The 27,350-nt window shown below is 42.5% G+C and overlaps 2 protein-coding genes and 2 non-coding genes across 5 annotated transcripts; all 4 read right to left on the reverse strand.

Annotated features, from left to right (window-relative positions):
• Nucleotides 1–2,686: 2,686 nt before the first annotated feature.
• Nucleotides 2,687–11,870, reverse strand: fbxw9 (F-box and WD repeat domain containing 9). 2 transcript variants are annotated; one of them, XM_018738626.2, is made up of 8 exons: nucleotides 11,719–11,870; nucleotides 10,017–10,067; nucleotides 9,405–9,552; nucleotides 8,544–9,321; nucleotides 7,828–7,976; nucleotides 7,207–7,410; nucleotides 5,612–5,677; nucleotides 2,687–4,918 (listed from the first exon to the last, which is right to left on the reverse strand). In XM_018738626.2, the coding sequence occupies exons 2-8, from the start codon at nucleotides 10,058–10,060 to the stop codon at nucleotides 4,844–4,846; spliced, it is 1,464 nt and encodes a 487-aa protein (XP_018594142.1). In that variant the 5' UTR covers nucleotides 10,061–10,067; nucleotides 11,719–11,870; the 3' UTR covers nucleotides 2,687–4,843. The 2 variants fall into 2 exon arrangements, with proteins under 2 accessions (XP_018594142.1, XP_018594144.1); XM_018738628.1 differs by having other exon boundaries at nucleotides 4,842–4,918; nucleotides 7,207–7,378.
• Nucleotides 11,871–12,485: 615 nt separating this feature from the next.
• Nucleotides 12,486–27,271, reverse strand: LOC108926122 (transportin-2-like). The gene is made up of 25 exons (XM_018738624.2): nucleotides 27,047–27,271; nucleotides 25,476–25,575; nucleotides 25,097–25,172; nucleotides 24,584–24,733; nucleotides 24,037–24,143; nucleotides 23,377–23,510; nucleotides 23,209–23,290; nucleotides 22,988–23,110; nucleotides 22,772–22,890; nucleotides 22,586–22,646; nucleotides 22,160–22,331; nucleotides 21,015–21,167; nucleotides 19,093–19,318; nucleotides 18,687–18,858; nucleotides 18,352–18,438; nucleotides 18,139–18,246; nucleotides 17,734–17,892; nucleotides 17,512–17,599; nucleotides 17,290–17,388; nucleotides 16,617–16,712; nucleotides 16,238–16,313; nucleotides 15,933–16,032; nucleotides 15,648–15,722; nucleotides 15,317–15,456; nucleotides 12,486–15,079 (listed from the first exon to the last, which is right to left on the reverse strand). Exons 2-24 carry the CDS (start codon nucleotides 25,572–25,574, stop codon nucleotides 15,349–15,351), a joined length of 2,670 nt encoding a protein of 889 aa, XP_018594140.1. The 5' UTR covers nucleotide 25,575; nucleotides 27,047–27,271; the 3' UTR covers nucleotides 12,486–15,079; nucleotides 15,317–15,348.
• On the reverse strand, nucleotides 22,445–22,515 carry LOC114910305 (small nucleolar RNA SNORD41). The gene has a single exon (XR_003797607.1). It is a non-coding gene; the product is annotated as a small nucleolar RNA SNORD41 (small nucleolar RNA).
• On the reverse strand, nucleotides 24,378–24,443 carry LOC114910304 (small nucleolar RNA SNORD41). The gene has a single exon (XR_003797606.1). It is a non-coding gene; the product is annotated as a small nucleolar RNA SNORD41 (small nucleolar RNA).
• Nucleotides 27,272–27,350: the final 79 nt, after the last annotated feature.

Here is a 27,350-nt window from a genome sequence, read left to right on the forward strand (position 1 = left end):
TCATGACTTTGGTTCCCATCCTGGTCTGTCCAATTTGTGCTCTGGTTCTTTACCGTCGCTGCCATTCCATTACCCAAGAGTTTGCTGTTTGTCAACACTATCATTTGGATCGGTCCTTCATTCTCTTCACTTATTCCATCTCTAGCTTGGACTCTGGCGGTTTATGTTCAAGCAGTTTCAATCCTGCAGTTTAGTTCATATGTTGACCACAGTGCATATATATTTGTGTATGACTCCCTGCTCTGGTATAGATGGATGAATGATTGTCAGAAGTTTAATATAGTATATCTATCTATATGGGACAGCTGGTAGTGTAGTGGTTAGAGCTACTGCCTTTAGATCCAAAGGTTGCAGGTTCAATCTCTAGCTGTAGTACCCTTGAGTAAGGTACTTACCCTCAATTGCTCTGGTAAAAATTACCCAGCTGTATAAATGGGTAAAATAATTGTGCCCTTAACATTGTAAGTTGCTTTGGAGAAAAAGCATCAGCTGAACATATCTATCTGACACTGCTAGAGGTCTTGTAAAGGGGCTTCCTTTAAGTACTGCACAGTAATCATTGTACTGTGTATTGCTTTGGAGAAAGCATCTGCCAAATGAATAAATGTAAATGAACTGTACTTTCTCACCTGCCCTATGGTATTTGGCCCACTTGCTGACATTCCCAAGTTTGGTACACACCCTCATTTATCGTCAGTGCAACGCCTGGGTCTGTACCCTTGATTTGTTATGGCTGTTATGATTCCGTTCCTACTGTCCGTCACGTGGTAAACCAGTGCAAATCAAACGACTACTGTCATCTCCAGTCTCTCGGTCTATTGTTGCTGTTTGCTTTGCTGTTTTTCCGTGTCTCTATTCGCTTCATGTCAACATTTCGTGTGATCATTGATGTCGATATAGCTCGTCAGCACTACCAACTGTACATTTTTGACTGAGGGGGGTGCTTTAATTTACAACCGCACATAATAACATAATAACCCATTCATCCAATTCATTGTTTGACAGTCAAATTATCCCAGGTAACACACATACCAAAGTACCTAATTAGTTCTAGGAATTTATTTCCACCATATGCTGAATATAATCTTTTTTGTCCTTCCTGTGTCCCACGATTCATGTTCTTTACACTTTAACCAATCATCTGATGGGTCGTTCGTACATTGTTTTTTGTCTTTTGGCAGCCACTAGGCTACCAGCTGTCCCATAGTGTTACCACCAATATCTGTAGATATTGGTCCAAAAAGGGCGGGCTGCCACTGGCACTTGAAACCCAGTGGCTTTTTTTCTGCCCTTCTCAACTGGGAGTTTTTGTTTTCCCCTCCTCCTTCTCCAGTCTAGCCTGCTGTATTCCAACTCGGCCACGTGTCATTACTGTCTATGTAACCGTATCTTACTTAATATCTGTCATCAGTGCTGTACATCACACTGCCAAGAAGAGTACTCTTCAACTAATTCTCATAACTGAATTAAAGCGTCCCACTTTGTCATAAAACAGTAGACTTACGTAAGAATCACATGTCTGCAACTGTCTTTCTCCTAATATAATGCACAAATTGTATTTTTGCTGAGATGTATGTCATTTTGGAGAAAAGTGTCTGCTAAATGAGTAAATGTAAAACAATTTACCATATGCATTACAATATTCTCCCTTGAAATCATTTTATGTATGCTCAGAAGCGTCCCAGGATACACTATTCAGGCTACAGTTGGTACAAAATTCTGCTGCGAGAATTGTCACTAGAACTAGGAAGTACGACCATGTAACACCGGTACTTAAATCGTTACATTGGCTCCCGGTCGCATTTAGAGTGGACTATAAAATCCTTCTTTTGACCTATAAGGCAGTACATGGCATTGCTCCATCTTACCTTTGTGAGATTATTGATTCTTATATCCCAGGACAATATCTTCATTCATTGGATGCAGGTTACCTTAAAGTACCTGTGATCAATAAGACCTCAGTAGGAGGTCACGCCTTTAGTAATAGAGCACCTAAACTGTGGAACAGTCTACCAGTTACTGTCAGAAATGCCCCGTCCGTTTCTGTTTTCAAATCCAGACTAAAGACTTACATGTTCACTCAGGCATTCCACCTCGAAATGTAATTCCACTTGCCTTGGTTGTTTTTACCTTTATACAAATGCATATTAAATTGACTTCAGTTACAAATTACTAACTCTTGTTCTTTTTGTTGAGCACTAACTCGCTACATAAGACCTGAGGAGGCCAGCCAGTGGTGACAGACGAATCCCATGCTGACTGAAGATGACGACCAACTACCATGATGGACGGGACGTTCCGTGCTGAGCTGGGGATTTAAGATACCTTACAGCAATAATATGATTATTACTTGTTAACCGGCTTAGAATTGTTACTAAATCTAGAATGGCCAGGAGGGTGGGCAACCACTGGCCCTTGGACCCCCAGAGGTTTTTTTCTCCCTCAACTTTCAATTGGGAGTTTTTGTTCCTTTCCTCTGCAGCCAGTAGGCATACTTATAGCTCTATAAAAGTATTATATTATGGTAGTCATCAGTCAACTGTCTTCTTTGTTTCTTATCTGATCTATTTATTTTTCTTGCCTTATGCCTGGGTTAAAGTGCTCTGTGTCACTGCATGAGAAGAGCGCTCTATAAAAATAAATTGAATTGAATATTCAGAAGAATCAGAATCAAAATGAGGTTTTATTTGCCAAGTGTGCTGATGCACACAAGGAATTTGCTTTGGAGCTTAGTGCTTTTAAGAGACAATAGACAAGACAGACAGCTGACATAGATACAGAATAAATAAATAGCAAATTTACAGAGTTAAAAAAAAAAAATAGTACAAAAAATGTAATGAAAAAACAATTACAAAAGTGATGGGATAGATTGTACTGATAGGAGACCTCTAGGGGAGTGTTAACTGTTCATGAGGGTGATGGCCCAAGGGGAAAAAAAACTGTTCTTGTGTCTTGTTCTGGCAGATAGTGCTCTGTAATGCCTGCCAAAGGGGAGAAGTGTGAAGAGTTTGTACCCAGGGTGTGTGGGATCAGTGATGATCTTGTCTGCCCGGTTCCTCATTCTAGTCTCATACAAGACCTGAAGAGGAGACAGGGGTGCACCAATGATCCTCTCAGCTGTCTTGACCATCCTCTGCAGCTTAATTTTGTCAGATTTGTTAGGCGAGCCAAACCAGACAGTTACAATAACTCCTGGGAGATTGTAGGACCCAGGAACCTTAAAGACTCCACTATTTTGCAGTCCCAATCATTTTTGCCATCCTCTGCTCAACTTCAGTCAACTGACGGTCCAAATCCTTGGGACAATATTTATGTGGTACTGCATATGTGAATGATGAAATAGCCGGAAATGTTTTGTTCATCTCTGTAATGTATTGAAGTGTTATTTGCCTTTTAAAATTGAGCATGAATTATACTGGGGAAAAAATCTAGTCCGATAAACTACATTAATTGAACTTTCCTTTAGTGGGTGTCTTGAGTGGAAAATGTCCCCTTGGAAAATGTCAATGATGTACCTTAATAATGTCTGCCAGGATATTAATCATGTTACACTTCAGTCCTTAATTATACATGAAGTTGGTAAAAGACGGACTAACGTCAACATTTGCAAGCTGCCAATCACATAAATGTGCAACTATGGTGGAGGAGGAACACTGCCTCAATAACCCACCTCCGCAACCTGCAGGCATCACTACACTTTCCAAAAAGGCCTTCAAGAACAGGAAATCCCATGTGTTGTTGAAGGAGCTCACTTGGTTCAGTCCATTTGGATGTAGACGTTATAGTTCCACACATTCAAATCCATGAAGGCACCCAAAATTTCCTGAACCATCTACAACCAGGCATACACACAATGTTGCACTTTTCTCCAGGTTGGAATCCAAAAATCAGGCATTTTGGTTACTGAGCAGAAAGTAAGTACATTTTTACTACAGATAATTTATTAAAATAGATTAACAAATACATGATATAAAACAACAAAATATATAATCATAGTGTTTCCTTATTCAGTCATTTAAAAAGAAACAAAAAATTGCAAATAAACTGACACGGAACAGTGTCAGGTGTCTAAGCCATGCATGTTCCTACCACAAATCAGCTAAGGGAATGAATGACTGTGACGTGAACATGGGGATGGCTCAGATGACTCTGGACTCGCAGACCAAGTAGGTGATTCCAAAGTCAGTGAGATGTTACTACCATTATATATAATGAATATATACAACCAAGAAAAAGATGGCAGTACAAGATGACCTAGTGGAACAACTTTTATCTGATGCTTTTCTTCAAAGCAACTTAGGAAGTGGGATTTAAAGGCAGGAGGTGGAATCAAAGGCAGAAGCTCTGAACACTATGCTACCTGCTGCCCCTATATACGTGCAGGTTGGATGCATTTTGACAGAATATCTAACATGTTATGCAAATCAAAAACTGATTTTGATAAGCCTGTGTGTGCTTATTTATCTTTTCTTTCTTAATTTTTACTGAAGCAATTCAGGGGAAGGACCTTGCTCAGGGATATTACAACAGGAGCGAGGACTAGACCACAAACCTTCAGAGTGGAAGGCAAGCGCTCAAACCACAATGGTACTTGGTGCCCTTACGTTTTCATAACTGTCTTTTGGCTTTTAATAACAGAAATATCTTTTTTGTAAGAGCAATCCTGAATGTACAATTTGACACCCTCCTGGTATATTGAAAACACCGAAGCTTCAAATGCAGTCTTGAATCCGGGCATTATTTGCCATCAAATCAGCAATCCTTCACAATGAAATAGCGGTCTAAAACCAGGTGTGACTAGAGTCCCAATTAATCCTGTACCCTTTAGAGCTCTCACCACTCGTCACTTGCGCTCTCTCCATACATCCACACAAATGTTCCCAGAGGCAACAGCCATCACTCCGGCATCCACACTGAGCTGAGGAGCGGAAAAGATAGGGATGGGGAAGACAGCAAAGTGAGTCACAACTCTGTGGAAAAATAATTTTGCTAATATCCCCACAACTTTGTGAACAACTCCTAACAAACTTAAGTTTCTCTTCAGTTCTTTATTGATTTATTCCACAGCCATGCATCAGTAAAGGGGTCTTTTGTTATATAAACTTAACACACTTTTGAGTTTTCTGTGTTACAGGGTGGTGAAAAAAGGGTGGAGGAAGTATATATACAAGTAAAATAAACCTCCCAGCAGAAGAAAAGTATACTAAGACTGATGTGCTTTAAGGACTTGTTTCACAGCAGAAGGTGAGCATTTGGGCAGAAGTTCTATGCAATGAATATCGCCTGAATCCAAGCCTCCAGGTCGTGTCATTTTGCTACTAAAAAAAGGGGATTCAAGAACTGCATACATGGTCAAATTCACCAGTTCCTACACGGTATACTTTTGTTCTTAAGATATTGTGCCCATTTTACATCCTAAACAGAGCCTCAAGATTTATGTACAACTAAAACTACAAATAATAACAATGAGCTTTTCTTAGAGCATTTTCTAAAGGAAAAAGAGGGTGCTTGGTTTAAGGAGTTTTTATAAATAAATAAATAAAAAAAGAATGAAGGTGGTGTGACTGGCACAGCCCCATCACTGAGCCCCCGGTGAAAATCTGAGCCTTACCCCATTGATCCCAGACTGATGGTGAAGTGTGAACAAAGTCTTAGGTGGAGCACATGGGAGATGCACCTGTGCAAAAAAGACCAAACTTAATAGAATCTATGGAAGAGGAGCTGTGTTCCCGCAGACAAGAAAAGTGATCCTTTGATTTATATCACAGTAAAACAAAGGAGTACTTTCAACAACATGCTGGTCCAGTTGTGGTGAACCAAGGAACTACTGGAGGTCATTTCTACCAGCAGCAATCAGGCACTATAATGAGCCTTCATGCTGCCAGGGGGAGTGACCTTTTAATGACCAAGTGGCACTGAGCTGCTTTGTATCCCATCACATTACATTTCATGACATTTGTACATTTATTCATTTAGCCAATGCTTCTCTCCAAAGCGATTTACAATGTTGCACCAACAACTGGAATGTAAAACCGTTGTGTGAGAAGCAGGCTGTATCAGGCACCACGTCAGAGGTTATCTGATAAAGATAGGCTGTGGACACCAAGATCATGTCACAAAAGGCTGGTGGTCCTGCCTTGCCTGAAGCAAGGTCAGTTTAAGGTAAGATGGATGATGGGGGTTGGATAGCTCAGCTTTAGAATGAGGAGTTTCAAGAACAAAGGAGCAGAAAGTGTTTAGGCAAAAAGGCAGTAAAACACCGAACACACTTGGTGTAACACCCTGTAATGAATTATGTATAAGCTTGGCAAATAAAAGAAAGCAATAAAGACTGATTGGGGAGACACCCCATCTAGGGCTCTCCCATCAGCCGATGTTGTAGTGAAAAATCTTTGTTTGTCTGAGTGTGTTTCTTTGGCTGAAATGGGAGAGGGAAAAATTTTTCACAAATGTTACACATCTTGGGGTGGCGCAGTGGCGCAGTGGGTTGGACCGGGTCCTGCTCTCTGGTGGGTCTGGGGTTCGAGTCCCGCTTGGGGTGCCTTGCGGCGGACTGGCGTCCCGTCCTGGGTGTGTCCCCTCCCCCTCCGGCCTTACGCCCTGTGTTGCCGGGTAGGCTCCGGTTTCCCGCGACCCCGTCTGGGACAAGCGGTTCAGAAAATGTGTGTGTGTGTGTTACACATCTTATACCAACACACTTTACTCATCATCTCACTTCCATCCACTCCTCCCTTTCTAATAATTAAATATGTCTGCCAACTCATTCACTTGCTACCATTTATCTATCTACTTATCTGTTCAATTGCTTTATGTGGGTATGTGTGTATAAATGTCTGATGTACACAATGTCGCTGCAACTGAATTGAATTTCCTACTTGGATTAATAAAGTTTTTCACTTATTCACTCATTCATTCGCTGTGTTAGTCTAGTAAAGTGAACCGCAGTGTGAACTGGAATGCATAAGCACACATTTAGAGTTGACTTAAAGGAAGAACTTCATTTAAACTGCTATAGTAAATGATGAGCTCTCTTTATAATAAAAAAGTGAGCATGGACATCGAAGTCAGTTTGAGAAACAAACATTTCATTCGTTCTTCTGCGTTTGAAATCACAACAAAGTGGGAAATTTCAGGTGGCAGTAAAGAAGATATTTTTCAGGATATTCTCAAGGAGGTGGATGCCTGCACCAGGTAAGCAACAAGTACCTTGATGGTGCGGTCCGAAGAACAGGTATAGAGGGTTCCAAGGGAGCGGTGTATCCCGGTGACCAGGGCACAGTGCACCTCGTCGAAACGTGAGACATGCCTGAAGAAGCCATCCTGCAGCGAGAATGTGTGGAGCCTGCCATGGTTGTCCCCAGCCCACACCTCTCCTCCACTGTATGTCACTGACATTAAGTAGGAGTTCATCTGGAGAGGAAAAAAAGCACTCAGTAGGGATCAAGCTCCAAAATTTGTTTCAGGATAACCGAAAACACATGTGACCAGGTTTAAATTTTCATCTTTCCTCCCCACGAGTATGAACCTTTGCGTGCAGTAAATTCTTCTCATAAATACAGTAAATCCCCATAAACAGACACTATTGCAATTTCCCCAAAAAGCTTTTTAAAACTTTGGTCAGTTTTTTAAAACCCTCAAAAAATAAAACCTTTTTATCTGATCTGTTACACACTTTCATAAAACTTCAAGTTTCACTGAGGTCAATGAGTGACTTATTACCACATTCAAGTGGGAATCATTGCAAGAATAACGACAATAAATACATGATATGTGCTTGTATGTGTGTGTCTGTCCATGTGCGAGATCCCCAGGTCCACAGGAACGCACCCGCAATTTCTGGAGAAGTTTCCCTGCCCTGCGGTCAAAAACAGCCAGTGTGTTGTCCTTGCTCCCAGACAGGATGTACTTCTCGTCAGCAGACAGGCACAGCACAGCGTTTCCGTGGAGACGCAGGCTCTTTACCAGAGGGTCGGATGCTGCATGACGGCAACAGGACAGTGATCACTGCCCACCAGTGTTAGTGCCACAAACATTGCTGCTATGTTTCTGCAAATTGTCCTATCTCCTTTTCCAGGAGATGTATATTGCTTTGGAGAAAACCATCTGCTAAATGAATAAATGTAAATGATAAAAGCCCAGTGCACTATAACCATTAAGACCAAAAGGGATTATACAGTAAATACAGTACAGCACAAGTCGCCATTATTTCAGAGCTTTCACGAGGGGGGGCATTTTCCTGGTCCCACTTAGTGTCTCATCATAGTGAGTGTCACTGAAGTGAAAAGCAGTATTTATTGGGCATGCAGCATAAAGAAGGGTGATGTGCTTTGTCACTTAACTCACTAATTAAGAAGGGCAGGCTGCACAAAATCCTATATATACATAACCCAACACAAAGTTTCACACTGCTGCACAACAGAGAAATCAGAGAAGAGTTGCATAATATCAGAAAAATTAAGGCTCTGGGAACAACACAAACACTGTCTTGAACTGGAATGAGGTAAATGTATGTGTATGCTGTTACCAGTGACGTGGCAACTGACCTCTGGTGTCATAAATGCTGACATTCTTGTCGTAGGAACCGGCCAGCAGCACGTGATCCTGGCAGGAAAGGCAAAGCACGGCAGCACGGCCCTGGATCAGTCCTCGCTCGGCTCCCCCGGCTGCCAAGTCCCACAGGCGTACCGTGCTGTCGAAGGAGCCGGAGCACAGCAGCGGGCCATGTGCTGCCAGGCACCACACCCAGCCCCGGTGTGTGCTGAAGAGACCCGGATCACCCAGGGTGCGCAGCAGCACCCTTTTCCGCACATCCCACAGGTTTACATTCCTGTCCCGGGACCCAGAAGCACACACAGCCCCCTCTCCACCCACCAGCATCACACAGTTCACCTGAGCAATGTGGCCTGAAGGCAAACTGAAGTACTCCAAACCTGAGGGGCAGCTGAGGCTGTGGGATGGGTTTCGATCACTGTCCAGCTCCTCCAAGAATCTTTCAATCCTCTCATCTTCATCATCTAGCCTTGCTTCTGCATCTTCCACTCCATCTTCAATACCTGGCCCCTCCTCTCTCTCCTTTCTTTCCTCCGCTCTGGCCCCATCTCTGTCTTCCTCTTGGGCATCCCTCTCTCCCTCAGCCCCCTGTATTCCCTCCTCTGATTTGGTCCAGCTGCGGGTGAGCTGCTCCATCTCAAGGCATGCAGTGGGCCAATCAAACCCCTCTGACGGACCCAAGGGGAAGGACCGATTTGGACCGATCAGCCTCCGAGCTCGTATCTGCCAGGCGGTGCTGTCCTCACTCAGACTCTGAAATAAGCGACATACCTGCATGGAAGGATGGGCACAACACACAATGTTAACATGGAATTTTTATATATATCACAGATAGCCTATGTCCTGATGCTAACCTTGGGCAAGACTTGGATGACACACTGAGCCGGAAGATGGGAGACAATACGAGCCAATATCTCCCATGGCAAAAACAGCAGAGCTGCCCCTTCGTTACACGCTGATGGGCTTGAACCTGGAGATGTGAGTGACGGTGACACAGGCAGCCTATAGACACAAGAGAAATTACATATGTTACATGTACCTAAAAACAGCCATTAACAGAGGAAAAAGGTGACACAAAAAAGGCGAAAAAACAAAAACGGAAGAAGCTATTTACACATATCGACTACAGACATCACTCGTACGTTATAGTCTGCTCTCCATGTACCAATATTTTCCTGCAGATTTTGTTCAGCAATTGTCCAGCACTCAACAATAAATACAAAATGCTGTTGCCACTGCCTCCCCGGACTGCTTCTGTAGCACTGTGATGCTGAACTGAACAAGTGGTTTCTGAAAATACATGGAGGATAGATTTTGCCAATGATGATCCTGCAGATAGGAGTGTGTTAAGTGAATATTTCTCAAATGTTGGACAGAGAAGTGGATGCAGGACAGGGAGGCTGATTGGCGTTTACCCCGTGCAACAGTCTTGCTGCAGGCCATATATGTTTCCCCTTTGAACTCACATGCTTCTGCCTTGGGATCCTCTTCTCTCTGTATCTCTGGACATCCAGCCACTATGAAAGAACAGGCAGCAAAACCTAAATACTCAGAACTACATGCTGTGTAGAAATGGAGGACAAGGAAATGTTCTCAAGAAATTGTCAGGTCAAGTCTAAGATCCAGGAATTTAACTGGTCATTCTAGAAACATTTTAAAATACATAAGTAACCCTAACTCAAAGTGTGAGATTGTGAGCTTTGTATTTTGCTGTAGCTGGACAATTCAGATTAATTTAAAAAAAAAAGGTGGTTCACTTTTTTGAGAAATTTGAAATTCAAGTTAATACAAATACACCATCAGTATTTTGTGAGATGTTTCTAACCTACCTATCTACAGAATTTTAAAAAAAAATGCTGACACATTTCTCCGGTTCGAATTGGTTTCTCAAACAGGACCGAAAATCAAGAAAAATATAATGAAATTACTTATGCCACTATATCACATGGGGGAAATTAATTTTATTTAAACATCATTTGAATCTGTCAAAAAACAGCCAAAACGATGGGGGAGGGGACACGTGAAGAAAAAGTTAACGTAAAATGTTTTAAGCAGTCATTTTTTTGTCGCTTGTTAGTGGAAAAAATACAGTTTTAAAATTTTATTCAGCAGCAACAACATCCACAGGCAGTAACACAAAAAACATTGGGAACATCTGCAAATACAAAGCAAGGACATGTTTTTTTTTTTTTTTGAAAAAAGGATTGTAATATTTCTCAAAGTCACATTGTCCAAACACAACTCCACAAAAAAGTGAGAGTTTATATGAGTTGTAATAGCGATCAAATTATAATTTAAACCTGCAAAAGAAAATTCATCACTAAGACTAAGGAATTTAAAAAATGTTTTATTTATTAAATCTTGTTCAGTAAGGTTTTTTTGGAGTCCTTACTGAGTTGTAGCAGCAAAACACAGGCCTGTATAAACAGGTTTCCCACCTTCTTTAAATCAAAGAGGAAAGACTAATGAATTATCTTTCGTTATGTGATATTAAATATTTTCTTTTCCACTATAAATAATAAACTGATGCAGAAATGAAAAATCTGTAACGTAATTGCTATTTTCATTAGTTCAAGAGGTCTATATGATAATGGTGAATTATGTACAAAATAAAGGGTTTAGTGTAAGGTGAGGGTCCAGTGTACATAAAATAAAACAATTTAATGGAAACAGGGACACTGGGTGTGGACAGGCTTCAGAAACAGAAAAGTTTGTCTCACATTTAAACAAAAGAATTTAAAAATTTAAAACACAACGACACAAAACAGAGGACACTAACACTAGTCCCCAAAAGAAATCTAAGAGTGTCACACTGCAACTGAGAGCGTTGGTACACACTTCCCACAATGCTGTGCGCCTCAGTTTCGCTCGTACGGCCGCTTACCACAGTTGTCAAACATGGGCTCAGTTTATCGCGCCAGACCAAGCAAAGTACGTTATGACCATTTTGCTACATTGTCAGCTTGGAACAAAACTGGAGCTAAAAAACGTCGCTGACAGCAACGGCCCGTACCAGTGCGGTTTACCTGAGGTTAGATTTAGTTTACTAGTGTCTACTCCATAATAATCATGTTATTTTGTAAAAGAGAGAATCATCATTGCTCCGCTCCGAGCAAGACCGACAACCACGTCATAGTACTCATAGCTGACCTGTAAAGACAAACTTACCTTAAAGCCTCTCTCTGGTTTCTAAATGTCGAACTGAGGGAAACGGTCGGTCCTCGGTAATTCGACAACGACGTCAATTTATGAAGCAGCTGGCCACATTATTAAACAACATCTGATTTTTAATGCAATGGCACTTTATCACATGAATTTTACTCCAAGGCAATAGGAGCTGCCAAACTACCACCTCTGTTTGGATTGAACATTTATGCTTGAATATTACAAAAACTTATTTTAAAAGCATTTTAACGTCATTGGCCATTTTGACCGTTATTTAAAAGCGCTACATTCTCCGGCGCGCACTCTATATCGTTGTTCTATCACACTTGTTTTCCGGCGCGTATTATATACGTCATCAAGCTTTGGCCAATGAAACCACGAGGAAAGGTCCAGCAGCAGGAGGATGTTAATAAATGAGCATCATGAGATTTTTACCATGATCTGTTAACCTCATAAAATGGAAAACTGTGTACCGACTCACGTTAAGTTTGAGTGAATTTTAACCTTAATTTTGAAAGACATTTAAAGATTGTAATACAAGCAAATCTCAAAATATTTAAATAAAACCAGTTTAACTGCCAGCCTCATGGTCCTGGTTCAGAAGTGCAGCTCTAATACTGACCATTCATAAAAAGCAACATTAGCTTTTTTTTCCTTTTTAAATAAAGACACTGTTTTACAGACTAACATAGAAAATTAATCATTTTAAAGAACACAGGAGTCTTTAAATTTTGAAAATTTTAATATAAAAAAATCCTATCTACCTTGTCAATTGATATAGAACTACAGCATGCAGTGGAAATCCTTGTTTTAGTACCCCATGAACGGTATTAAACTTCAGTGATGCATCACCAAATGGCTTCAACATCATTTTTATATACAAGAAAGAAACAGACAATATTTGTTTGCTATTTGATACAAAACATTTTATTTCCCATTTCAAATGAAAAATAAAATGTGAGAGATAAGTTAACATCTCTGCAATAGACAATCATTTTGCAGTTTTTCAGATTAAACTTAATTGTACAAAGCTATTGTCCTCTCCTTCATTTTCCAGGTACTAAATTGATATCTGTTTTCAAATGTTTGGCTATTTTAATTAACAAGGAACAGTTTTAAAAATAAAAAACTAAGTCTGGAAACACCCAAATATTTAAAAAAAAATTGATGGTGGCATAAAAATTAACCTATTAAAGAAACCTGGAAACAATCTTGTACAAAGGGAAATTAATTATGGGTTGTTTTAAAAACATCTTAGCAGAAGAGAAAGACTTGAGTGTTCAACTTAGTGTTAGAAGTAAAAATTAAACATTTCTACGCAGTACATACCTCTGGCCAAGTCAAGTGAATTGAGGGGGAATGCAATTCCACTGCTGTGTTACATAAAAGGGCTGTTGGATTTTTGCAACATTGTTCAATGAAGCCTTAACCAATTTACACGCATGTGCAAGCTGGCATTCTATAGACAGTATTGGTACGGCAAAATTCCTCAAAAGGTCACCTGTGTATCATGTAACCTTTGGAAAACATCAGTGCTGGTACTGAATATTGGACAGCACTGCACTCAAGAACAGTGCTGACATCTGATTATTGTACAAAAAAAAGCCTCTACAGTAAAATGGTTGCACATGCATTTTGGACTACGAGGACTATAAGCTTAATGACACCAATACACAATGTCAAATCCTGTCATTTTTAAAACTGCCCAATGAAAAGCAGAGACTCACATTGCTACTTTACCCCCCCAATGAAATCAAGTTGTACTTATTTGCTGTAATGTGATTCACATTGAATTACATGTTGACCCCATCTCCAAAGCCACAATCATTGATAGTTTTCCCATATTCACTGTGCAGAGAATGAATAGAGCAGTGCCACTGTAAGCAGCGGTAATTAAAATATGTACGGTGGAATCCGTCCACCACTATCAAACAGGAAGGCCTTAGCAGAAACACCACCCAGCCACATAGGCCACTTCATCTCATCATTTCAATCTTGGTAAGTCAACAATGTCACTGGGACAGAGAGAGGCCTAAAACCCACCAGGACCTAACAGCATTAACTATGCACAAGTGCAGTTCTCCCTCCAACAAGTAATTCCTACAATTAATCACATAAGGTTATAGTTTTACATAGCCTTTCAAATGTAATTTCAGATCTTTCATTCACTGTATAAACCAGAACTACCCTAAAGGCATTCTGCAATACTGAAACGATCCAACCAGAAATGTCTGGTCGATCATCAATCCATGAAGACGCTTTCAATATCACACTGTTTCGTATTGATGACAATCTACTTTTTTAATCTCATCTACCTTTAAATCCATAGTAAATACATTTTCAAAGGCAGTAGCAGCAAACAGAAAATCTACTACAGTGTAAGTCTCCTTGCAGCACGAATTGTCTATTAGATGAACATAAGCCTGCTTCCAAATATGGCATCGATGGATTTCAATACAAAACCTCCCTTTCTCTGCATTGCTTATGTTACATTAAAGGATATGTTGGTCACAGTTTTACGGCCAGAAAGGGGGGGTAATAAGTATCAGGTACCTTATTACGAACATCCCTGCATATGCAAATAAATTGACAGTTTCGCAGCACAGTTACAAATAACAGCACTGAACTGACATGATCCCCACCGTGCAAATTGTCATTCTCTTCCTTTCATAGACACAATTATGTTTGAAATTATAATTCCCAGAAGGACTGCTTCAGTGCCAAAAAATCTTGGAGAATAGAAGTATTTGACAATGGTTCTGTAATCACTGATGGAATAAAAATTAGGGGAAAAAAGTTTCACTATTTACACTGTTTGAAGAAATTGTCATAAGGATGCAGTCTCTCCCCATTATTATATCAGCATTTTTAAGAAGGTGCGCCCTTCCTGTTCTGCTCACTCTGCAATTCTAGCCCATGCTGCAATGTGAACCATGGCTTGTCTCAGGTATTCCCACCACAACTCCACAACCGTTTTTGCGCATCTAACAAACGCCTGTCCTACTGTCTCTGTTGCCGATGGGCCTAGGCAAAGTCTGAATAGGATGCATTTTCTACCCCTCCATCTTAAAAAAAGATTCTCCCTCCTTTTTTAATTTTTCAGACGGGGATTGCACACCCCTCTATGCTTCCCTCCCACTACGTCCCGTGGTTTGGTTTCTCTAAGTGTGTCAGACTTGGTGTTGAACAAGAGGTTTCCCCCCTCCCTCCCCACCCCTCCAACCCGTCCCACCCTCCCTCGCAGACACAGAGGGTGTGGAGGCCGTCCGGAGGAACAGGCTAGTCGCATCCCTCTCCCCCACAATCAGGGCAGTGGAATACAGAGAGATGGATGACTTTCCCAGTAACCCTCCCATAGATGTACCTATGAGAAAAACAGAATGGGGGGGAGGCCAAAAATAAGTTTCTGTAACAAAAAAAAGACTCAATTCAGCAAACTTTTATATCTGAGCATTAAAATGTGGTGGTTGCTTAGATTTGATAAAATACATATCCAACAGGAACATATACACAAAGTACCACAGTTCTCTTTCTTAGCATATCATTTGCATTCCTTCTCCGCACTCATGTTCTATTAATGAATCAAAAAGCATTTCTGTACCTCACACTGGTGTCCTGTCCCAAGGGGGGAGGCTACACGCCATAGCAGGCAGACAACCGCTCCTTCAGCAAGGGGGGGAACTGTTCTGAGAACTGCTGCCAGTTCTCTTCGCCAACCTGGTCCTTGAAACCATGGAGGATCTACATTTTAACAAAAAAAAGTCACAAGGATATACAGCATGCAAACACACACAGAGCAACATATTCAGAAATTAAAACTGAACACCAGTCTTGATCCTGAAAGTGGAGGAATGGCATAAGCAAGAAGCCTCAGGATACTGTCACCATGAGTAACTTATATATGGCAGCTAGTGTGTGTGCATGGGTCTTACCTTGTAGAACATGTCCCTTAAATCCTCCTTAGGATGTACCCAAGATGCCACAGCATCACAGAAGAATATGAAATCCTGCAGAAAAGTAAACATTTAACCTGTAGCAATTCTTGCACGTAAGAATTAACACACTTAATATTGATAAATAGTCCGAAGAGTAAGATCACTAAGCTTTGAGACTTTGGAGAAATTATGAAAAGTTGACTTGTGGCCAAAATGCAGCTTTCTATAACAGAACAAAAGTGTCAGTTGTGACACTAAAACTTCTAGGACTCGAATGCTCACCTGAACCACCCCACCAGGGTTCACCCCAATCATTACACATATTCCTCGGAATGCCGAGTCCTTCTCCTCGTTATCTCTGATATTCCTCAATGATGTGCACCTGAAAGTGGGAAGAAATTGTTTTTAAAGCAGTCAATTCCTAAATTCAGCTGAAAGCCCCACCTACATTTATGTCAACAGCCAGATATTTTAATTAGGTCGTTCAGTTCAGCTTTGAAATTTGTCAGGAATTCCAAGTTTTTTTTAATCCATTTGTCCAGTGTAGAGAAGGTGCAAAAGATTCTTGAATTACCAGCAAGACTTACCAGGGTCGAATGAATTGCTGAAGCATGGGAGCAACCTCCTGTGGACATACATAGCCAAGGCGTCCAATCGTAATGGCTGTAACAGAGATAGGGAGGAGAATGTGTGAAGAACAGGAAATAAGAAGCAAAATCACAGAATGATGGTAATCTGATTTGTGCATTTAAAAAAAAAAAGTCACTCTCAGAACCAAACATTTCTGCAATCAAATTCAGACTTCAAAAGTCTGTGTAGACATCATCCTGGATGTGCTGACTTAAGTACAACAATGTCTTTCTGGCTTCAGGTTTTGAGTCAGCAGGTCTGCTAAGGAAATTGAAATAAAGCTTCTCAGTCTTCATCCATTCAAAAATATCTCCAAGAGGAGGAATCTGCCAATACCTGTGTTCTCGAGAAGGGTTTTGGGTGTGTTGGGCCTGTTAATGATTTCCACCAGGTTGCCGAGGACCAGGCCTGCATAGGGCTGCATATCTGCTCCTGTAAATGCCAAGCATTGAGAGTCCACCACACACCAGGGGATAACCAATCAGTCTGAGGTCATGCTCAGTGTATCTACTGGGTACATGAGAAAGTCCAAGGAATGAAGTGATAAAGTTTTCTGTTCATGGTGATCCTACATTATCTATCACCCCTCAACTGTTCATCTGGCTCACAAAAAACCCAAGCTCCTGTCGTATCTCAACTGGATAGTCATGTTTCTCTTTCCTCTATTTGTACGTGCTAGGATATTGTACACCGTCACTCTTCAAGCTGCTCACATGCCATGCAGGAACACACACACACACACACACACACACACACACACACACACACACACCTTGAGGGCAGGAGTTGCAAAGAGGTGCTTCAAATGTTCAGTATTTAGCCACCACCCAATAAACCTACATAGATCAGCTAAAAGCCAAAACAGCAAGATGGAGACTGGGATCAACAGGTCCAAGACGACAATATACAGATGTGTTCCTATGGATGAGTATGTGTGATGGAGATCCTGCATGACCCTTGTCCTTCCATCTGCCATACCAGCAGAGCAGGAAAGATGCCAGATACTCACCCATCTGCATGGAGATCTCCCCAATGGCCCAGGTGGCATTGTTGCACACAGAAATGAACTCAGGATTCAGATTGGTGCCAAGAATGGGCATGAATTCCGCTGGAAAAGGAGAGAATGAGAAAATGTCAATACACACATCCTTTTAAGAACTACCCCACCGAACACACACAATTCAAGTCAAACTAAGCAGAATTCAATGTGGAAACTTTAGTGATGACACACCAATGCAAGGCTTTACGTGAGGAAAGCAGGCTTTGGTCAGATCACCGAGGAGAGCAAATGAACTCTGCCGCACTTCTGGCATCGTGTCCTGAAGACACAATAAAGATCCATGGTCAGACAGTGCTTGAAAATACATCACCAGGCAAAAGCATAAATAATGTGTTGTCCTCCTGCTTGCTAAACTGAGCTACAGTATAAACATAGCTTCTAAAGGGGTCCCACCTGCATGCACTGGAAGAGCAAGGTCATGATGTTGCTGCGGGCAACCAGTTGCTCTACATGACCCCCCAATCCCTCAGCCAGGCCACTCAGCAGGTCCAGAGCCACAATCATAAAATCCTTGTCTGGTGCCTCATACTGGTCTGGGTGCTGGTGGTACATCTGGCAGTGGACCAGAAAGAGAGAAAGGAAAAAAAGGGGGGGGGGGGGGGGGGGAAAAAAAAAAAAAAAAAAAATTTTATGAAGGGAAACAGATAATGGACAAAAAACCAGCCACTGGAAAAAATAGTAATGACCAAAAACAGGAAACACTGTACCAGTTAGGAATGGTTTGCCAAACAAGCATTGTTGCATGCAAACTAAAGACAAAGGGCTACGAGAGGTATCGATTGTGTGACGGGGTCTCACCATGGCCTGGGCAAGGGTCTTTTGTACCAGTGTGACACAGCGCTGGTATACAGGCTCACAATAGGGCAAGAAGCCACTCTGCAGGGCTGTGGCCACAGAGGACAAACACTGTGGGTGACAGAGGCAATTAATAAAATAGAGCCAGTGGCAAAACGGGCAAATCCTGTCACCTGTCTATTCTTTAAACCAACAGTGAAGTGACTGCACACCTACCTCCAATAGAGGGAACAGATCCTTGTCCTCATCCTTAAGCTCGTTCCACTTTTGAATAAGTGGCGGCATAAGCTTCTGAATGTACTCCTGGAAACAGCATGAGAATTTAGCAAACATTTAAGTTTTAACTCTAAGTCAATGACTGTTCCTGGTTATAAGGAAAGCTAAATTCAAAAGATGGTCTGTCTGGTAGACATAGAGCAATTAAAATGATAAAAACCAGGAGGTCAAACATAGTTCAGAGTTCCACCCACCTAAACAAATTTATCTATCCAAGTAGATGCCACTACAATCAACATCTGTGCAAAAAGACCCTGCTCCATGGTCACACTCACCGGCTGGTTGAGATGGTGGCCCACAGAGTCGGCCAGCGTGCCGATAGCATCGTACAGAATAAGCAGGTTCTTGTGCTGGTATTTGCTGAAGGCAAACACCAATGTGTCCAGGATGAAGCTTAGATAGGGTACCAGTTCTGTACACGCCTCCTCCTCAAGGGTGGCAAATGCACTGGGGGGGGGGGGGAGGAAGATTATATACATGGGAGAGGAAGCACTTTGGAAGAAGATAGAAAGCAAGGTAATTCAACTGCCTGTTTCTATCCCTTCTACATGACAACAGCATGTCCAAAGAGCAATGAGTGACAAAGGGGAGTGTATAGTTACAAGAATCTTAACTAAACCCCTAAACCATAATGAGTAATACAGTCATTACTTTATTCCACCACTGGGGTGAGAGAAGTACCTGCAGGCAGCCTCTTGCACTCGCTTGTTGCCATCCAGGATCCTCTTGAGCAGCTCGGTCATGAGGGGCTTGAGGTAGGAATCAGGGGGCTGGCTCACCACCCAGTGAGCATAGCGGCTGAGTGTCCAGCAGGCAATGGAGCGCACCAGGGCCTTCTTGTCACAAAGGCACTGGATGAGGTGGGGGATGAGCTCTGGCAGGTACAGCACCATACCCTGCACACAGCCTATGGTGGAAAAGGTAGAACAGAGGGTGAGAGTAGGGCTCACATAAGCATGTGGACGCATGGATATTACTGCCACATATGAAAACTTAGTTTAAAAGAGGACCGCACTTTGACCTTAATATGCTCCATAAGCATAAAATTAGTCATACAACAATTTAGTTTAAAAGCTCAGACCCAACCTATTCCAGCCTAAAGGAGTACCAGAAATGCTCCAACTGCATCGCAGAATGGACTCAGGCAGTGTGAATACATACGGCATCACAGACACTCAATGAGGACTGATTATAATCGCCACAGTTGCACTCTGTGCAACCAGCTTCACAACAGATGAGTTATACTGGATCAACAGCTGTGCTGCAGTAGTAAAAATGATGCCCGCACACAAACTACAAAATTTTATGCTCATAGATGGAGGGTGCTGATACACAGTAAAATGTTAAACCCTAACATCCAATCCAATTAATCTTTATCCTATTAGTCTTGCAAACTGGGTCATTCATAACGGTAAACAGCTGAGTTCCATGTATGGGAGATGTTAATTTCAATTAATGGTTTGTTAAATAAATTTAAAAAAAAAAAAAGGAAAACCAATCACCTTATAAACTGTTACATCTTAATTTATACCATTAAAGGCAGTGCATTTCACCAGCTGTGTAAATGGGTAAATCGGAAGAATCTTAATCTTAGGTGATGTGTTCCTGAAAAACCCTTTGTAATATGAACTCTCATAACTCAAACAAAGCGGTAATTACCATTTGTATTAATTGTAAAAGTTTGTGTTCCTGAGCCCCCAAAAGTGACACCCCATTTATTTCAAAATACCATTAAAATGAACAATTACTTCAGCAATTAACATTATCACAAGACCATAACATGGTAGATTCCCTTCATTAATTTCTCGATAATCCTGTACACGACTTGTTAAATTACTAGTACTATACAGACCTCTACCTGCACTTAAGCTCTTTCCGAGTTACTACATAGAATATACTGTAACGCTCAGAAACACAACGAACATCTTTACATGGAAATTCATTCATGTACCCTATGCTTTTCTCAAAAGTGACAAAGTATTAAGCAGTTAAACAGTTATTTACCCATTTATACAGCTGAGTAATTTTACTGGAGCAGTTCAGGGTAAGAATCTTGCTCCAGGTTACTACAGCTGTAAGTGGGATTCAAACATATGACCTTTGAATCCAAAGGCAGCAGCAGCTTTCCTCATTCCGTCATCAGCTGCGTACCCTTACGTACATATGATATATTCAGTGTTCACGTACCAGTTCAGCCTTTGATGCAAAAAACCGTAAAGTCAAATAAATTTATGGAGACAATACTAATGAATTCACACTCATGGTGTCTTATAGCACCTACTTCACTATTCTATGTGGGTTAGATCCCCTCCTCAGTCTGTGGGAAGCTTGCTCTCCCCCACAAACCCCCCTGTGGTCATGCAAGTTCCTTCCCAAAGCTCTGTGTTGCAGGTGGATTGCTGACTTGCATCTCACATTCCTCTGCAGAGAGTTTAGTGCAATGTATGTAACACTAAGCCACCTTTGGTAAAGGTGTCAGCTAAATACTAATTACTAATGACGACTAACTTGCTTTGGAGAAAAGCATATACTAAAATGAACATATGGGGGGCAGGAAGTAGACACACCACGCTGAGAGTAGAGGAGGTGCAAAAGAACCCTACCCTCTGCGATGGCTCCCAGAACCAGAATGCCAGACTCCTTAATGACCCAGTCCTGGTGGAACAGCAGCTCCTTCAACAGTGGAAGAAGGTGCGGGAGGAGGTCATCACGGAACACGTTGGCCAGGACATCCAGGGCAGCTGCTGAACACTTACCTATGGGTGAAAGCGATCCTTTCAGGCTAAATACCCATAATCCTCTGTGCCCGCTCATAACAAAATAAGTACTCAAGCACTGGGGTAAAAACTGTCACAGGTTCAACTCAGTATTAAAATCCACCATCACTAGACAAGGACCACAAACAGGGGCTTGACTGCATGTCTGAAGGTAGCACAGGTTTATGTGGATCAGACAGTATGAATACATTGAGCATCACAGAAATTTAAGAAACACTGATGATCACCTCCACACTTGAAGCCTGCACTGTCATATTTTCTTAAATGTGCTCTCAAGCACTTTATTTCACAAAACCACAATTCCAATTATCTTGATATATTCTAAGTAGTTCATTTCAAATCACCTCTTGTCACCATGCAGATAAAATGATGCACATTGGATTAAATTTTCCTCATTACTGCACCAGGCACTGCTCCCATTGATACGACCCTTTTAAGGAAAGATTAGTCGTGGGCAGACTCTGCACTAATCGTGTGCGTCTCCATCATGCTCACACGTGGTTACCACACATGATACTGTGTTTATAGTATTCAGAAAATTGTCATTGTCACACGATACTGCCGTTCAAGGCAACGCAGCTGAAACATCACAGCCATCCAGCACTGAGTTCCTCATCACAAAGCAAGATGTATGCTTAAGCAATTAATGTAAAAGTACTGTTACAATTATTACCACCTGTTTGAGAGCAAAGTTTAAAAAAAATAAAAAGAGCTAGAAGTTAATTTTGACCTTAACTATCCAAGTCCACATTCTTATTGGATCCAAAACAAATCTGTGACAAAACATTGGCTGCAGAGAAACAGGGCTACTGAGAGCCAGTTATTACAGTGTGCATGTATATATACACACTTGTTTGTGCTGCACACACCTAGAATGTGCCACCGAATTCTGCAGTAAAAGGTGCAATACCTACCAAATGGCTGTGTTGATTCTTAGTCACTCTTAGTATTACTGTAGAGGAAAAACTCACGCAGGTTCCAGTCTGACAGCGTATCATCATCATCGTCCTCATCCTCTTCGATGTCTTCGCCCTGTTCGCCATCGCCACCCTCGTGTTGCAGAGTGACGGTGCGAGACTTGTGGAAACGTGGCTTGATGTCTTGCTCGTTGTCAGGCACCGCCTCATCTTCCTCCACATCTCCCTGAGGGAGATAACACACAGAAGCAGGAAGAGTTGAATGAGCCATGTGCTCTGTGTCTAGTCCAAATTACAGCAATTAAGAGAACCAGACTGTAATCAAGGTAGAGAATATAATGGGGTCAGACAGTATGAATACATAAAGCTTCACAGTTGAATATCAAGAGTAAAATGGTCATCACACCCAGAGACAACAGCAATGCGTGGAAAGGCCCAGCACAACACATGGCTCAGTATAATGGAGGGACACAGACTGACCTTTAACAAGATGATGTCAATCTCAGAGTACTTCATGCCATTCACCAAGATAGGAATTAACCTGTAGGGTAGGAGGACAGAACAAGATCAGGCTCCCCACAAACTCAAAACAGCTTCATTGAGTCTCTTTTGAAGCTCCAGCTGGGTTCTAATGCTGGGATTGTCACTGACAGACAGAAAACTTACTGAACCAGGTGACCGGCCAGGACTTCCTTGCAGATGGGTTGCTCTGCCAGGGTGAGCCAGAACTCACAGGCCTCCAGCGCCACATTCTCATCTGGATCCTGCGTGCGCTGCAGCATGTACTGGGACAGACGGAAAAACAACATGAGCACTGGACAGAGCAAAATTCCAGGAGACTGGTGTGCACAGGGTGCGACTGGAAGGAATAAGGGGCCTCACCTGTATGATGCTGTGCATCTGAGGGATCAGCCTATCAATGCGCACCTCCAGAAGCATGACCAGGGCACGGCACACATTCTTCCTCACCTCAGAGTCCTCGTCTGCAGCCAGCGCAAACAAACTCTGTGCAGGAATTCAAACAATGACATCCAACGACTTAACACAAGTGAACGGAATGACAAGCCTTGTTAAGCCACATTAGATAGAGCATTACCACAAACCTCAATGAAGGTATCAATGTTGTCCATGAGGGCTTGTGCTCTACCAATGATGAACTGATTCACACAGGCAATGGCATGAGACCTAAGAAACACAGGATAAAAAGAGTTATGGAAGAAAAAGCAGAAAGTGCAGAACCCCAAGTGAGTACAAGATACTTCCAGACAGACCTGATCTTGGGGCTGCAGTGCTTAAAGAACTGCAAGAACTTGGGGATCATGATGTTGAGCGGGCGATTGAGGGCATCACTGTCTAGTAGCTCAGACGAGTCCTCACAGATCTTTTGCAGGGCACCAAAGGAGCCCTAGGAAGAGACAAACGGTCATACAGCGAAGCAGGCTGGTAGATAGGACAAGTAAATATGACTCTGGATCAGACAGTATGAGTATATCTATTATCATGGTTACTCAGGGTAAGGGTTGTCCATCATATCCAGGTTATGGTGTGATAAAAACAGAGTTAAGCTGAAGGCAGAAGCAGCAAAAGAAACAGAAGCAGTGCAGACAAACAGAATAAAATTCATTAAGAAAACTCACAAACCTCTCCATATTCTGTGTGACCACTGACAGAACATTTACATTTGGCACTTTTTTCTTCAAAGCAACTTCCAACAAACTCTATGTAGTGTCATCAGCCCACACACCTTATTCACCAAGGTGATTTACACTGCTAGATACACTACTTACAATGGGTCACTCATCCATACATCACTGAAACACACACTACAGGTGACTTTAGAGTCACCCCGATCGCTGCTTAAGATCAAAAATGGAGGGAAAAGTGAGGTAGAAAATTAAGAGAAGAAACCTGTCAGAAAGGGTTGTACTGACCTCACAGGTGTTGTAGTCTTCTGAACTGAGGAGGTTGAACAGCTGAGGTAGGAGATCTGGCCATGTCTGCAACTCTCCTTTAGAGGCAATAGTCGTGATCAGGATTCCTATAGGAAATGGAAAAAGTACAAGGAAGTTTCAGTGTTAACCAATGGAGTGCTACCAGAAGAAAAGCTGGAAAAGCATGTAGACACAGGGAAGAGGTAGGGTCAGTAAACTTTCCCAGTCTTCCACAGCTGGCATAAATGCATTGACCTGCATTGGTCCTCTGCTGGCATAAATGCTTCATGAAATGTTCACAAAAGGAGAAAAGCACCAGCAACTGTATGTATGACAAGTCTCTAGATCAGACAGTATGAATACAAATACCATCACTGGCATCAGCGGTCAGTAAACATCACCTCCAGAGACCCAAAAAAAAAAAAAAACTGAATAATCTATCACCGAGAAAAGCAGGAGAAAACCAGAAAAAGTCCATCGGAATGATAAGGTCATGATGCAGGTCAAAAAAACCTTTTCTATAACTCCAACGCTAATCAAGGTTTACCGATTGTAGCACGGATGAGGGGCGATGGGTCCCCGATGTTGTTCACGCACTCCTGCTTGATGAAGTCGGCAACCGTTGGTGGGAAGTTCTGGTAGTGGGCCTTCACGTTGTTTTTTAGAATCAGCCCGCTGAGCGAGCGAGTCGGCTCATCTAGATAAAAGGTGAGCGACAAAGCTTTACTGACCATTAAACTGCAAAGACAGGAATGTTGTCAAACTAAACTTCAAGCTTTGGACAGCATGTTTTCAAGGTTTTATTATGTCAAGTAGGGGGGTGCGGTGGCGCAGCAGGTTTGGCCTGTGCCTGCTCTCTTGTGGGTGTGAGGTTCCAGTCCCGCTTGGGGTGCCTTGTGACGGACTGGCGTCCCCTCCTGGGTGTGTCCCTTCCCCCTCCAGCCTTACGCCCTGTGTTGCCGGGTTAGGCTTCGGCTCGCCGCAACCCCGCTTGGGACAAGCGGCTTCAGACAGTGTGCGTGTGTGTGTGTATATATGTCAAGTAAGTGAACAGACTCACCTTCTGTTTTAAGCCTTGTGAGGACAAAGATGAGATAATTGTTGAAGTCAGGATACTGATTCAGCTGTTCCAGTTTCTGGCATCATTGTTAAGGAGACAGACATTCACCCACATAACAACCTCAAAAGACTACATTCATTCTTTCAGCTGACAATTTTCTCCAAAGCAATTTAGAATGTTAAGATACCTAAAATTATTTACCCAATGGTACTACAGCAATGTATAGTAAGTACCTCGCTCAAGGTACTACACTGCTAGATCTCTGACTAGGCACAGTCTACAAAACTGACGCACCAGTCCCAATTTCACTCGAAACGTCCGATCGAGTCAGGATTTCCACAGATCTACGAGTGCAAGAGGGGCGCGAGCAGCAGGATACTTGTTGAACGGCTCTCTGCGTGGCCGTATTTGGGGACTGCGAGTCCTTCAGGAGCTGGAGAACCTGCTGGAGTCCTTGCTGGTCTGGCTGCCACTCCATCCTGGAAACCAGGGAGAGACTATTAACAGGATTACATGACAGATGGTTTGTTGTAACATCCTGAACAGAACAGCTCAAACATGCAGAGGTGCTCAATCACAGCAGATAACCATCAAACAATAGCTGCCACAGACAACTGGAGCCAACGTTCCACAGTCCCTCATATATACACACAGACAACAGCAGAAACTAACATTTTAACTTAACATTATATCAACCATGAAGGGGCTTCAAAGCCTCAACCTGTCAGAGACACAAGGTACCAAGTACCTTCAAATTTCTCTGAAACTGCTAGGCTATCTACATACATTTATTCATTTAGCTGACGCTTTTCTCCAAAGTGAGGTATTTACAATTATTTATCCATTTATTCCGCTGGGAAATTTTACTGGAGCAACTTAGGGTAAGTACCTTGCTCAAGGGTACTACAGCTGAAGGTGGGATTCGAACCTGCAACCTTTGGGTCCAAAAGGCAGCAGCTCTAACCACTAAGCTACCAGCTGTCCCCACAAAAACGAAAAGCTAAACAAGGCAGAAAAATCACAATATAAAGAGTTATTTTAAAAAAAAGAGCTAAAAGGTGTACATAAAAAGTGTAAATCCCACTCCTCCTGCTGTCGTACCCGTGACGATTCAAGGCCCTTTAAATTACACCGAATCGATAATCAATAAAACCGAGCTGTATAAAACTAATAAATCAACTTTCCAATGATTTTTCCCTTTTAAGTGGTCGTGAACCAACAGTTTAATAATAAAAAACATCAATAATATGGGTAGCGTTCAGAGCGGAGCAGCGCGGAGCCCCATCGCGCCTAGGCTACAGATCGGACTCCTCACTCAGTCCGGCTTAGCGGCGCTAATCCCGCCCTTCCCCCCACACACGCCCGCCTTCCGCCGGGCACAATCTCCACGCAGAGCCCGTCTACCGTCTTGTACGAAAATACACACTTTGAGACACTCGACGTCGCTGAAAAAAAATCCAGCCTGTTTGCAGAGCGCTGAGCCGCTCGTGTCGGTAGAAAAGTCACATCCACGTGAGTGCCGACCTTCGGCGCCGAGTCAAGCCGACAGCGCGCGTCGCTCAGCGGCGCGGAGATTCCCGCCAGTCCGCGGCTTCAGCGCCACACCAGGCCCGAACGGCCTCCGTCGCCGGTCCTCACTTCAGATCGCCACAACCGGCCGTTAGTGCGTTTCCAATTATCCCACAAAGATGCACAGCTACCACAAGGCTCGTTGAAGACACCCAACTCACATTTTAATCACTAATTTTGATAGCCAAAGCTTTGAGAAGAGCCGAGCAAAGTAAATTCCTCATGACATCTTTGGCATCCAGCATGTTTATTCTCACGAGCAGTTCGCTACTGTTGAGCTAGTTAAGCAGATGGCTGCCTCGTGAAAGTGAAACGAAACGAATCTTAATGATCGGCAAGTTTATCAAAACATCACTAGTGGAAGACCACGTTGATTGTTACCTGCAGTTATCACGGATTGAGTCACGCGTCGAATTATACGATCTCGATTACGACACCGTAATGAGCTACCACTGTCCCCAACAGCGCAAAAAAAAAAGGCTTCTGGGTTTTCCTGTTGATCACCGGGTCAGTCTGGATTTGTCTGCGGAGGTACAGCGCCGAAGCGGGTTAGGAATGGAGAACAGTAGTACGGCGCACGCCGGCTCCAGCACCGCTTCCTGTCTTGTCGAGGCTCGAGACCACCGGATCCAGGTCCCAATTCAACCAATGAGATTGAGAGAACCAGTATGCCTCAACCAATCAG

This window comes from Scleropages formosus, chromosome 3 (assembly GCF_900964775.1).
Source record: "Scleropages formosus chromosome 3, fSclFor1.1, whole genome shotgun sequence".
Classification (NCBI taxonomy): domain Eukaryota; kingdom Metazoa; phylum Chordata; class Actinopteri; order Osteoglossiformes; family Osteoglossidae; genus Scleropages; species Scleropages formosus.

What these genes read in the sequence shown, in the direction of transcription:
- fbxw9 (XM_018738626.2), bottom strand. Translation starts at nt 10,060, where the DNA reads ATGTCCAGAGATACAGAGAGAAGAGGATCCCAAGGCAGAAGCAT. An exon ending in GGATCCCAAGGCAGAAGCAT is followed by an intron (nt 9,553 to 10,016) that starts GTGAGTTCAAAG and finishes TTGTGTCTATAG; the next exon opens with GCTGCCTGTGTCACCGTCAC. An exon ending in CAGCATTTATGACACCAGAG is followed by an intron (nt 7,977 to 8,543) that starts GTCAGTTGCCAC and finishes GCCGTCATGCAG; the next exon opens with CATCCGACCCTCTGGTAAAG.
- LOC108926122 (XM_018738624.2), bottom strand. Translation starts at nt 25,574, where the DNA reads ATGGAGTGGCAGCCAGACCAGCAAGGACTCCAGCAGGTTCTCCAGCTC. An exon ending in TCTGGGAGCCATCGCAGAGG is followed by an intron (nt 19,319 to 21,014) that starts GTAGGGTTCTTT and finishes TTTCCACCATAG; the next exon opens with GCTGTGTGCAGGGTATGGTG. An exon ending in TGCTCTTCCAGTGCATGCAG is followed by an intron (nt 17,600 to 17,733) that starts GTGGGACCCCTT and finishes TTGTGTCTTCAG; the next exon opens with GACACGATGCCAGAAGTGCG.